This window comes from Vidua chalybeata (genome assembly GCF_026979565.1).
Source record: "Vidua chalybeata isolate OUT-0048 chromosome W unlocalized genomic scaffold, bVidCha1 merged haplotype SUPER_W_unloc_11, whole genome shotgun sequence".
In the NCBI taxonomy this organism is placed as follows: domain Eukaryota; kingdom Metazoa; phylum Chordata; class Aves; order Passeriformes; family Viduidae; genus Vidua; species Vidua chalybeata.
In genome coordinates this window covers 534,068-547,733 of record NW_026530322.1, presented here as the reverse complement: position 1 = coordinate 547,733, position 13,666 = coordinate 534,068, and the positions used below count along the sequence as shown (strand labels likewise).

Genomic DNA, 13,666 nt, shown 5'->3' with positions numbered 1-13,666 from the left:
AGAAACATCCAGCTTAAGCTATAGTGTTGTTAATAAAAACGACTACATAGAAGAAGCTCCTTTAGACTTATTGATTAATCAGAAACCTAGAATTGAACCCTGTGAAAAATGCCAATCTCTTGGTTTTTAAAAGTTTTAAAGTTTAATAATAGTAAAATGGTTATAAAAATAGTAATACAATTAGAGTAATAAAAATTTAGAGTTAGGACAATTACAAGACAATAAAAAGCAAAGAATTACGGACGTCCGGATGCTCTCGGGCACTTAAGCCACGACAAGCATGCCTTGTGAACAAAGGAATCACCTTAAAAGCAATAGCCTGTTGCATATACAAACCACTTCATGATTATGCATATATTTTATTTAAAACAAGAACTTTGTCTGGTACTTGTCAAAAAGTTTCTGTTAATTCCCAGGCGCCTTTGAGTCTAAGTCAGGCTTGAAGAAGTTCATTTCTGTTGATAAGGAAAGCCATAAATTCCTCTCCTCTGGAAAATTTAGGGGTTTCTGTAATTGTTATCTTTGTGTGAAGAATTCCTTGATTATCTCATCTCTTTCTTGAGCTAGTTAAAAAGTATCTTACATAGTATAGTTTCTATTTTAACATTGTGTTATAACCAAAAAATACATTCAACACACTACTTGAGAGAATTAATACAGCATAACTTTCCAACATTACACATATAATATTCATTGTAACTATTGCGTAAAGCCAATCATAAAATATGCATTTTTCACAAACCCTATTATGGTGGTTAGCATGTATAATTTCTGTAACACAGTAAAGGCAGTCGATTATTGCCAACACTTGGTTACAAGTAATTTGCACGTACTTGTTGGTTCATTTATGAAACTGGCAAACGTAGAGATTTTAAGTCCTAATGATGATTTAAATTGCATTTTTCTTTCATGTTCGGAAAGCATCCGTGTTCCTCCCAGGGGCGGAACATTCAAAACCCCTCCCACAGCCAACCGCCCTGCCAGGCGCCATGGCCACCCGCCGGCGCTAGGACTCCCACCACAGCTCAGGACCGGGACTGCGCGAAATAACCGTCGGAGCCGCTAGCTCCCGCGGCTACCCCACCCCGCGTGGGCACTACCTCCTCCCCTGCGGAGAGAGCTAGCGACACGGAAGCGGGCCAATCCTAGGGGAAGTAGCCCCCCTGCCCCCTCCCCCCGCCGTTCCAAGGCCCAACCCGGCCGGCTGCGGCGCCTCACGGCAACGTCACCGACCCCCAACGGCCGCTCCCCACCCGCAACCGTACAGTGCTGACACACGCACACATCCCATACTACAACTCTCAGGATGCTATGAGTAGTCGAACCACGCCCCTCACTACCTGCGCACCCTATCGTGTGAAAGGTGACCCTACCGTCACTTCCGCACGCTGTGCAGGCCGGGAATGCGAGTAACGATTTGGCCGGCGCCTATCCTGCTTTTCAACGTGCAGGGGAGCAGGAAGCGGTATCGGCAGAGCAAGCGCGGCAGGGTGAGGGGCTCCTTACGGTGAGTTACCCAGCAGAACTGCCTCCAGAGTGTGACCCAGCCGGGAATTGAAAAGGAATCGATTTAATGCGCCCTTTGATGACGTAATAACGACTAATGAGGTGGCGGTGTGCTAAGCGCATGGTTCAGGTCGGCACTGGTTGGGTCCCTTCCTCAGGGGAGCCCTTGTGGAATACTTGCGCCTGCCGGTGGTTGCGCACACCTCTGTTGGAATGCCCGTGTCCGTGTCCGGCAGGCACTTAGCGCTGATTAGGCCTTTTGCCACTTCTGAGACTCGGCGGACGCACATTTGCTTCTCCGCCTGAGGCGGGCTCTGCTGCCGCCTTACGATTGGCGGGGTTCGCGCAGACTACTGTCAGTGCCCGCCAGTGGGGCTGCGGCTGTCCGCGGGGCTGTGAGGGGCTTTGACAGGGCTGGGCCTCGGCCTCGCTTTCGAGAGCTTCGCGCAGACTCGCGCTGACGGGAACTGCAAGGGGTTTTGGCGGCGGGTCGCAGTTCTGCCTCTCAGCTGCTATGGACAACGTGAGGCTTCTCCTGCCCCTTGGAAGTGCGACACCCCAATGTATGCCCTGCCCTGCTTGTCGGGGCGTGGGTGCCTTGGTCATCTCTGTCTTAGCGATAGCGAGGCCTTGTATGTGATTGAGAGAGAACTTAGGGGCTGGCTTGTGTCCTTGCTCTGTGGTTGCTATCTTTGAAGAAAAATAAATAGAAAAGTGTACAAGAAATTCTCATGTCTGTGTTATTTTCCAGCAACTACTGCTGTTACCCACCAAACACCCCTCATTCTCCTTTCCTGATGTGGCTACAATGAAATGGCAGGGGTTTGGCCAGTGTTCAGTCTGCTGTTCTGCGTTGTCTGCTTTGCCTGCCTGCATTTGCATACAATACACATAGACAAAGAAAACAAATATCTTGTGCCTGAAATAAGAGGAGCTTCTGTTGAAATCCAGGAGTGTGGAAGTAATAAGATGCCTTTATTGAGGTAGATTTATAAGAAAAAAATTGCTAATTGTGTGCATATTGTGAGATGCATCTAGTGTCAGAAGGTAATAAGGTTAAGTCAGTAGTCAACTGGGTCTACTGAAAAATCCAGGTAAATAACTGAATTAATCCCGTTTTCATCACTCATAAATGAGTCTACATGTTAGTGTCAACTTGGATCACTTCTGTCTGCCTTCCTTGGTATCTTGGTTTTTCTCTGAGGACTGCATTTCACTTCTTGCTCCAAAGTAGTCATGCTCTCATTGAACATATGCTGTTCTGTTGGGCTTTCTTCTGCAATACCACTGAGTTTGAAATGAGAAGATTCAATGAATGCTGCAACTGTATTTAGATGGGCAATAAATTCACTTTTTTTTTAATAGTCTTGTGTTAATTCAGGACAATAAATTATCTATCATAAGTTTTTTTTTTTTAATTTGTGATTTTTAGTGTTCTGAGAGACTGTAACTTTTTAAAATTTCTTGGATTGGGGGCTTGCTCTGTTATTTTGGGGGTGCAAGATCTCCCTATAAACACAATTTGGAAGTAAATTCTGGATAGGTGGAAATAATGAGATTTGAGCTTGAAACTTAGTTTGATTTAACTTCTAGGGAATTAAATTTTTGACTGCAAGTAATCTATCAATGTACAATATGTCAAAAGTGGGCAAGAAAAAATTAAACAGTGGAGTAAATGGCTGACAACTTTCTACATGAAACTTTATGGAATGATGGATGGAAGAAAGATGCTGATCATCTCTTAGATCCATCATGACAGATGAGGTGAAGGCAGCAGCATTCTTTTCCTTCAACCTTACTTTCTCTCTTGCCCTCACAAGATCCTGATATGTATTTCAGCATCTGCTTGGCAAAGCAGTGATAGCAGATAGAACTGGACTTCCATAGGCAGTTGCTTCTGCTCTTTTCCATCTCTTGGCAAAATAATTTCTCTGTGGGACAGTTTTTCTGAGATGCAAGAAAGTGTGTTTTGTGGTAAAAATAGGAATTCCACAATTTCTTTTACCTTATGTCTGTTAGTTAGAAGACAATAACTTTGCTTTTATCATAACCAGGTAATTCTTCTTCAGTATGTGTTTGTTGGAAGCAAGGTAGAATTTGCACATCTGCTCAGGGGTGTTAGCAAGCATGGTGGCATCAGCTCAGGACTTTTCAATTCCAGTCACATGCAAAAAATCTGCACAAGTTAGGGAACACTTGCTATCTAGTTTCTTCTAGCAGTCTAAAGAAAACTGCTTCTTAGCCACACCTTAATTTTCCATCTCTGTATTCAATGTTTGGTTTGATACTAGCAGCTCTCCTAACTTTCTTCCTTTTGTCCATCCTAAGTACAAAAATAAAGGAATTTGAGACATACCCTTCACTATAAAAGTCATTCAAGCCTAATGACCATCTTCTTTCAGAAACCATATGTTCTTCAAAGTGAGTTAGACTATGACAAGAAACAAAATTTCTGCATTAATGTGACTTTGAAATGTCTTTGCATTTTCTGTGGCATTCTCAGTGTGAGACATGTGAATGTGGAAGTTGAAGATGAGTGCTGCTGCACAGATCTGAAGTAATTTTTCCCAGAGTTAATTTGTAAAATGCTTTCCTTGAAGCATTTGAACTCTCTCCAGAGATTCTTTTGCATCAGCAGCACACCCTCTGTGTCTCATCCACAGGCACAGACTTCTGCTAAAGTTTTTGAAGTTTGAGGATCTCTGCAACTCCCACCTCCAGCTATGTTTGTTGTATAAGTAAGGGAGGAATAGACATGTGATTACAAGCCTATATGTCTCTTTTAAAAGTTGGCAAAGAATATTTCACCTTGTAGGGGAAGAAGTGTAAGAAGCCTGGGTGAATAAGAAGCTCTTTGCTCCTGGGTGTGACAACACATTAAGTCCCTGGCAACTCCAGTGTACCCAGAAGCTGAAAAGTGCTGTTTTATTACATCCTTATTTAAAGGAAGTAAACATCTTGCGTTTACTAGATACGAAATGGGACTTAAGTATGAAACATTTTAGAACCATTCTTTCACAAAGAGGATTGATAGAATTGCAAGAAGTAACTATAAAGATTATGACATTATGTTGCCAAGATGGAGAATAGTTAGCTGTGGAGATGTTATACCCCTGCAGTATTTGCTTTGAGGGAGGTGGATCCTTGCTGAATTTGTAGAATAAAGAAATGCATTTATGAACTTTGACTGTTTCTTCATGCTGTTAGGGTTTGAGACAAGTTAGGAGGAAACATTCTGAAATTGTCTCCTCTGAAGAAGGCAGGTCTTGGCACTCCCTCCCCCCACCGAAAGGAATTTCTTAGAGGAAAATGAAAAAAACTGTTTATAAACTACGTATAAATAAAGCCATACTTCATTAACCCTCATGTTTCCTACCTGACAGCTAAAATCAGGTAAACCTGTTACCAAGACAGTTTGATGTTTCCATTGGTTTTGTAGTCTCTGAAAAGTGCTAGTTAGTTCACGTCTGTATAATAAGCTGACTGTGCATAGTACTTTCTAAGTGGCACAGTATTCTTACTGTCCTATCACATCTTTTGCAGACTAATCCTTTTGCCATGGAAGCCGAAGAAATTATGGAATGTATCCAGGAATTCCCTGAACACTATAAAGTTATTTTGGATAGACTCAATGAACAACGTGAGCAGGACCAGTTTACAGATATCACGCTGATTGTTGATGGTATGTATACACTTGAGAACCAGTTGGTACCCACAGAATTCTGAAAGCTGTGCTGGGAAGCTGTTGGGTTTGTCATGGGTCAACTGTCAAACTGGGCTGCTAACATTCTTAGCTCTGTATTGGTGTGTGAGTTGCTTGCAGAGTTTCAGTTATTAATCTTGGACTGAACAGAGTCTCCAGCAGAGATTAATAATTTTGTTTCTGCTTTTAATAGAATCCCAGAATGGCCTGGGCTGAAAGGGACCTTAAAGCTCATCTGGTTCTAACCCCCTGCCATGGGCAGGGACACCTTCCATTAGACCAGGTTGCTTCCAGCCCCGTCCAACCTGGCCCTGAACACTTCAGGGATGGGGCAGTCACAGCTTCTCTGGTCAACCTGTGCCAGGGCTTCACCACCCTTACAGAGAAGAATTTCTTCCTGACATCTAATCTAAATCTCCCCTCTTTTAGTTTAAAACCATTCCCACTTGTCCTATCACTATCTGCCCATGTAAAAAGTCACTCTTTTTTTAAGCCCCCTTTAGGCACTGGAAGGTGCTCTAAGGTCTCCTCAGAGCATTTTCTTCTCCAGGCTGAATAGCTCCAACTCTCTCTGCCTGTCTTCATAGGAGAGGTTTTTCAGCCCTGTGAACATCTTTGTGGCCTCCTCTGGACCTGCTATAACAAGTCCACATTATTCTTGTGCTGAGGACTCCAGACCTGGATGCAGTGCTCCACGTGGAGTTTCATGAGAGCAGAGTAGAGGGGGAAAGTAGGGAGCCCCTTCCAAACAAGGGGCTGAACTTGTACAAATATTGGTTGATTATTTAAAAAGAAAAAAAAAAAAAAAGAAAAACCAGCTTGAAATAAGGTTTCCTTCTTGCTTCTTGGGTTTCTGCCTACTATTTTAATCTGTAGTTGAAATAGGGTAGAACAACTCACTTATCTTTTTCTACGTGTTCTAAAGAAGTAAGTATTAGTTTAAAAGGAAGATAGAGATGCAAATGCTTATTATCTCATTAGAAAAGGTGGTGTCTGATAGGTCACCTAAGATTGCTTCTTATTCCAAGCATGTCTTAGAATGGATGAGCACTTCAGTGAAGATAGGCAGTGTCCACTAGGACAGACCTAGCTAAAGGAGTACCACCTGATCCTTAAAAGGATAGCAAGAATTCACTTGAAAGAAAAGGGACCTACAGAGCTTGGATTAGAAAAAAGTAAGCAAATGAAGAAAAAATCATTCTTTGGAATCACCGTAGTTTCACTGACAACGCTTGCACAAAACTTATCCTGAACGTTTGTTCCTGCTCTAGTATTACGAAATCCACATGTTGAGCTCAAAACTGTTTTCTTGTGCAGCTGTGTAGTTCTAATACATGTTGGTTCTCTTTCCTCTGTCCCATGGAGCCTTCTGGATGTTCATGCCTGGAGCAGGGAGAAGGCAGCACTGTGATGAGAATACACAGTCTGGAAAACAGGAAGAATAGAGCTAAACCAATTTTGTTCTGCAGGGATCTTTATGATGGCAGAAATGATGACTGAATACATCCATATGTAAGAGCAGCAAAATCTAAGGAGAGCTTTGTGTTGATTTTGCACAGCCTAGATTTTGGTAGCAGAGGAGGGCCGCTGAAGTAGCTTCTGTGAGAAGCTCCTAGAAGCTTCCACCATGTCCAACAGAGCCAATCTCTGATGGCTCTGAAGATGGACATGCTGCTGGCTCAGTTAGAGAGGTTGGTAATGCCTCTGTGATGACATATTTGCAAAGAAAATCAAAACAGTGCGTGCACAGTTTTTCCAGGGGTGGCAAGGTGCTGTGGCCGCCACCATCTTGGTGCAGCTCATGGTGAGACTTGCCTGCCTGGCCGCCCCTAGCTGGCCACCCCATAGCACAGGCAGAAGGGCAGGGGTGGTGGCAGTGGCTTCTCCTTCCCGGTGCCCTGCATGAAGAAAGGCGTTAAATAGCGCCAGCCGCCACTGTCCACACGGTGGCAGTGGGGCCGCCTGTCCGCAAACATGGCGAGCAACTCCTCGGTGCAGAACCTAAACAAGATTGACCTTTTGGCGCTGCGGGATCCTGCAGGAATCTTTGAATTGGTGGAACTTGTTGGCAATGGTACTTAGGGACAGCAGTTTTTCTTCTAGTCAGAGAAGAGGAGGAAGTGAGGACATGTGAGGGAAAACAATATGGCAGCACCAAGGTCAGTGGAAAAAAAGAGGGGGAGGAGGTGCTCTAACCACCAGAGCTGAGATTCCTCTGCAGGCCGTCGTGAGGACTGGTAAAGTAAGCTGTCCCTCTGCAGCTCATGAAGTCCACGGGAGATGCAGAGATCCACTCACAGCCCGTGAAAGAAGTATTCATGCTGGAGCAGGTGGATGCTGGAGAAAGCTGTGATCTAGTGGGAGACCTGAATAGAGAGAGTGGGCCCGTGCTTCCACAGATAGAGAGAGAGAGGGCTCTTGCTTCCAGGCTGGAGCAGCCTATCCTTAGAGGACTGAACCCTGTGGATGAGTGACCCATGCTGCAGCAGTTTTAGTAAGACTGTTTGCCTGTGACAGGGACTCACATTGCAGCAATTTTGGCAGGACTGCTGCTCATGAGATTGGAGCCATGCTGGAGAAGTTCACGGAGAACTGTCTCCCATGGGACAGATGCCACGGCATAGTAGAGGAAAGACTCCTCTCCCTGAGTGAACAGAAAAAGGTCTTGGGTGATGAACTGACCAAAACCCCCACACCCTGTCTCCCTGCACTGTTGGTGGGAAAGAGGGAAGGGTTGTGAGGGAAAAAAGGTGATTCAAAGTCTTTTTTTACTTCTCATTATCCTCCTCTGACTCTGTTAATAATAAATTTACCTTATACCTTTAAATTTGAACCTGTTTTGCCCTTGAAATGTTTTCTCCCAATCCTCATCTGTCGTGGTTTGACACTGGCCCAATGCCAGGCACCCATGAGAGTCACTCACCCTTCCCTGCCACAGCTGAGCAGAGGAGAGAAAAAAAAATTTATGAAGGGTTCATGAGTTGAGATAAGGACCAGGAAAAAATCACTTCAAGGGAAAAACAGGCTCAGCTTAGAGGTACAAAGTGAATTTATTACTAACAGAATCAGAGGAGGATAATGAGAAGTAAGATAAGCCCTTAAAACACCATTTTCCCCCCCAGCCCCTTCCTACCAACAATGCAGAGAGACAGGGCATGGGGGTTTTTGGGTCAGTTCATTACAGAGACTTTCTCCTGCTGCTCCGGGAGAGGAGTCCTTCCCCTGTGAGACCATGGGATCCCTCCCACGGGAGACAGTTCTCCATTAACTTCTCCAGCATGGGTCCACTCTCACGGGCAGCAGTCTTACTGCACCTGCTGCAATGTGAATTTCCCCCACGGGCAATCAATCCTCCCAAAACTGCTGCAATGTGGGTCACTCTTTGCAGGGTGCAGTCCTCCAAGGACAGGCTGCTCCAGCCTGGAAGCAAGGGCTCTCTTTCTCCACCGGATCTTTCACTGGATCACAGCCTCCTCCAGGCATCCACCCACTCTGGTGTGAGCACCTCCCCCATGGGCTGCAGGTGGATCTCTGCATCCCCCATGGACCCATGGGCTGCAGGGGGACAGCCTGCTTCACCATGGTCTTCGCCACAGCCTGCAGAGGAATCTCAGCTCCGGCGCCTGCAGCACCTCCTCCCCCTCCTTCTCCACTGACCTTGGTGTCACCATGTTGTTTTCCTTCACATGTTCTCACCTCCTCCTCTTCTCTGACTAGAAGAAAAACTGTGTGACTTTGCTTTGATTTTCTTCTTAAATATGTCATCACAGAGGCATTACCAACCTCTCACATTGGCCCAGTTTTGGCCAGCAGCATGTCCATCTTCAGAGCTATCAGGGATTGGCTCTGCTGGACATGGTGGGAGCTTCCAGCAGCTTCCCACAGGAGCCACCTCTGTGGCCCCCCTGCTACCAAAAACCAGGCCATGCAAAACCAATGCATCATCTCAACTCACGAGCCCTTTGTTAATTTTTTTCTGTCTCCTCTGCCCAACTGAGAGCAAGAGAAGATGAGCAAACAGCTTTCGTGGGTGCCTGGCATTTGGCCAGTGTCAAACAACAACAAGCTTGGATAAAATCTGAGAGCTGAGCCCAAGACACACAGGAAAAAGTTTGAACAGGAATTTCCCACAACCTAAATATTTGAAAAGACAAACACTCTTGAGTGCGTCCTTCAGCTGACTGAATTGAAGAGTTTCAACAAGGTCACTGATGTCAGCAAGGATCTGCATAAGATGGGACAGGCTAGCTGCAGTGGTATCCCATGTTACAAGGAAACACGCTAAGTATGAGCTGCTGGAATAGATTTGTAGACTGGGTGATTCTGCAGCTGTTCTCTTCTCTGCATCTGCACTTATTCTGCACCATGAGTGAAGAAGGTGTTATCCTAAACCAAATTTTTTCTCTCTCTTTGTAGGTCACCGTTTCAAAGCTCATAAGGCTGTTCTTGCTGCCTGTAGCCAGTTCTTCTACAAATTCTTCCAAGATTTCACTCAGGAGCCCTTGGTGGAGATTGAAGGTAGTCTGATTCATGCAAATTAAAACCTTCAGAATTGTGTGCTCATGCTCAAAATGAATGTAGTATCCCTGTTATGGGCTTAAATGCATGCTTGATCATATTGATTAGTTTTCTAGATATCAGCTCTTGAGTTGTGAGGTAATGTTGTGGTTTAACCCTGACTGGCAACTAAGCACCACAGAGCCAAGCTGGCTCATTTTCCACCAGTGGGATGGGAGGGAGAATCAGAAGTGTAAAAGTGAGAAAGGAACTCGTGGATTGAGATAAAACCAGTTTAATAATTAAAAAGAAATAGTAATTTTGTGAAAATTATAAGTAAAAGAGAAAAGAAAGAGGGGAAAAAAAACCTCAAGGAAGACAAGTGATGCAAATTAAAACAGTTGCTTGCCACCAACTGACCAGTGCCCAGCCAATCCCCTAGCAGTGGCCCCTCCACCTGCCTCCCACACACACTTTATATACTGAGCATGATGTCATATGGTCTGGAATATTTCTTTGGTCAGTTGGAGTCACCTGTCCTGGCTGTGTCTCCTACCAACTGCCCACACACCCCCAGTCCGCTCGCTGTCAGGCCAGTGTGAGAAGCAGAAAAGGCCTTGGCTCTCTGTAAGCAATGCTCAGCAGTAACTGAAACAGCAGTGTGTTATTAACATTGTTTCAGCACAGGGAGGGCATTGACCTCTTGGAGCAAGTACGGAGGAGGCCACCAAGATGATCAGAGGGCTGGAGCACCTCTACTATAAGGAAAGGCTAGGAGAATTGGGATTGTTCAGCCTGGAGAAGAAAAGCTTCAGGGTGACCTAATTGGGGCCTTCCAGTATCTGAAGGGAGTCTACAGGAAAGATGGAGAGAGACTATTTACAAAGGTCTGGAGTGACAAGACAAGGAGGAATGGCTTCACAGTGACAGACAGTAGGTTTAGATTAGATATTAGGAAAAATTTCTTTACTGTGAGGGTAACGAGACCCTGCACAGGTTGCCAGAGAAGTTGTGGATTTTTCATCCCTGGAAGTGTTCAAGCCCAGGGTGGATGGAGTTTGGAACAACCTGGTCTAGTGGAAGGTGTCTCTGCCCATGGCAGAGGGTTGAAACAAGATGATCTTTAAGGTCCCTTCCAACCCAAACCATTCTATGATTGAGCACAGATGCAAAACATAGCTTCATGCTAGCTACTATAAAGAAATTTAAATCTGTCCCAACCAAAACTAGTACAGGTAGCTATTGCCACTGGAAAAAACTTCCCCTGAAGGAAAAAAAAAAAAAAAAAATAAAAAGATACCTTTGCTGGGATGCAAGAACAGGATAGATATGGAGCAATACCTTCCTAGTAGGTAAGAAGAAATTTCCTGGAGCAATGCAGCTTCTAATAACTTGCTGCTCAGAGATCTCTTGAAAGAGAGAGATCATATTTTTATGTTTAAATTTGAACCTTTTTATTTTATACAAGTAGCTTTTTGTCCATCTTATCCTTTTTATCTTTTTCATGGAATGACTGTAGTTGTTCCACATTTACCTGTTTCTATAGTAGACTTTTTATTCCAATGTGAGCCTTTCAAGGGTGACATCTTCTTGAAACTGGCTATTGGAGTACTGTGAGCAGGCAAGTGTGAAAGACTGAGGAATTGTTAAAAGAGACTTTTTCTTGCTTGTAAACAGGTGTAAGTAACATGGCATTTCGTCACCTAATTGAGTTCACCTATACAGCAAAACTAATGGTCCAAGGTGAGGAAGAAGCAAATGATGTTTGGAAAGCAGCTGAGTATCTACAGATGTTAGAAGCTATCAAAGCACTTGAAATCAGGTAAACACATAAGCCTTTTTCTTCCCAACACTGAAATGTAGAGTCTTAAGAATCCTTGTATGAGAGCTGGCAGTATTTTCCAGTGCTCTTCTTTATCCTGAAACCTCCTAACTCATGTGGTATTGTATACTCTTCTACTATATACTATAAGATATGGGTCAGAATTATACAAGCTAAACAAATGAATGTCACATTCTTTGGGCTGGAACTCGATGACAAGTGACATGGCTGGTAAATGTTGCAGACATTGTAGGGCTGTGACTTTGTGATAACTAATACCAGGCCTCTATACTGACTGCCCGCACCTGATTGACAGCTGGCTGTACAGCGATGATATCTCTCAGGTAATTAGACCACATTAACAAGTTTGAACTACTCTTTTCATTTCATGCAGCTTTCTGCTTTCAAGAGAATAGGCAGTGATTTTAAAGCTTCTTGTTGCAAATTTAGTCTCTCAAACTTCTTGAACAAATGTAGTTGTTATAATTGGTTTTATATGGGATCAGTACTTAATCAAATCTTGCTGTAGTACCTTTTATCCAGTATAAGGAACTGTAATCCATTACCAAACTCCAACCTGTGAAAAGCAGGTGCTATTCCCATCATGCTATTTTTCTTCCCCTTCCTTCTCTTTCACAAAGTGCTGTCATGTTCTCATTTCTTCTGTATGCTATACTGTTCTTCTGTCATTGTCTAGGTTTGGAAAGACAGGTGTCTGCTAAGGAAGGCAGAAGCCTCCCCTGAAATGGAAAATGTAAACCCCCCTCCCTCTGAATTGTTATAAATTTGAAATTAAGGGGGCTCTCAGGCAAAAAATATGGGAGCAGGAATAACAGTTCTTTATTAGGGAAGAAAATAAAAAAAAATAAAATAAACAATGCAGTAAATCAAAACAACACTGACAGAGTCGGAATACAACCTGACACCCTGTTAATCAGGGTGTTGGTAGCAGTCCAATTGGAATTGTGGCTGCAGTCCTCCTGGAGTGTCAGGTGTGGTTCTGTTGGAGCAGTGATCCTGTAGAAGGGTGTAGTCTTCCTCTGAAGATCTAGTGGAAGAGGCAGCTGTTCCTCTGGGAATCCAGTGGAAAAGCTGTTCTGCTGTTCCAAAATCTCAGATTATATCCAGGTAGGAATGCTTGGCTCTTCCCTCTGGGCGAAGCATCTCACAATGTGATGCTGTAATTTTATCAGTAATGCAGTGACAACCAATGGCCCATTAACAGAAGATATCTCCCTGGAGGGAGGATTGCTTTATGGAAGAGATAAGGAAAACTGCCCAATTAACAGAAGATAACTTGCCACACCTCTAATGGATGGCAAATAGAATACATCTTGCCTTGCAATCTAGGACAGTCATGAAGCAGGGGGAGTGGCAATAAATGACTCCCAGCATTACAGTTATCCTTGCTTTCTCTTCTAGAATGCTGAAAGGTCTTTGTGTTCAGGCTAAGGAAAGACTGTTGTTTCTTCTTTATCTCCCCATAGACACACTAAGCTAAGGAAAATGGCTCTGACACTGAGTTCCTCTAATAGCCAAACAAACAAAACCTCCATGACATGGTACCCTGGAAACTTGGTTTCAACATCAGTGGTTTTTTGTTTTTTTTTTTTTTTTTTTGGAATCAAGTTTTTCTGTTGATTGGTAGCAGAGCTGAATAACTGTGTTGGAGTTTTTTGATAGAAAATATAGGATTGTGCATTTCTAGTTCTACTCTCCAACCCCAACAATACCCTTTTTTGACATTATTGAGATTAAACATGGTATCACCAAAAGAACTTTTTTTTTTTTTTCATTTAGGGAAAAGCAGACCTTTGCTGTCTGTTTGAGAAATTTAAGACACTTGAAATTGAAAAACTGTGTTCTAATTGGTATCACTTTGAGTCTCTGTACACTGGTAGAGCTGTTTAACCAGGATTCAGATCAGTATGTCGAGCTAAACTGTCTAGTCTGCAATTAATTCTCACTAATGTATAATGTTTGTTGGTTATGCAGCACTAGTAAATGCTGTAATTCTTATGTTACAAGGAAATAAATGATTTGCTTAACACACACGGTGCAAGCTAGTCTATTCTTAGAATTATTTCCATTGTTCATAGATTTTTGTGTGGGTGTTTTTCATTAGAAAAACAAACTTG

At 43.5% G+C, this 13,666-nt stretch overlaps 1 protein-coding gene across 1 annotated transcript in view; it reads left to right on the top strand.

The window, feature by feature from the left end:
• Positions 1-1,412: 1,412 nt before the first annotated feature.
• Positions 1,413-13,666, top strand: part of LOC128782862 (zinc finger protein 131-like) — a 50,876-nt gene continuing 38,622 nt past the window's right edge. The window contains exons 1-4 of the mRNA XM_053933350.1: positions 1,413-1,507; positions 5,050-5,188; positions 9,626-9,727; positions 11,384-11,528. Coding sequence (XP_053789325.1) covers positions 5,065-5,188; positions 9,626-9,727; positions 11,384-11,528 — 371 coding nt within the window. The 5' untranslated portion in view covers positions 1,413-1,507; positions 5,050-5,064. The remainder of the gene's footprint in view (positions 1,508-5,049; positions 5,189-9,625; positions 9,728-11,383; positions 11,529-13,666) is intronic.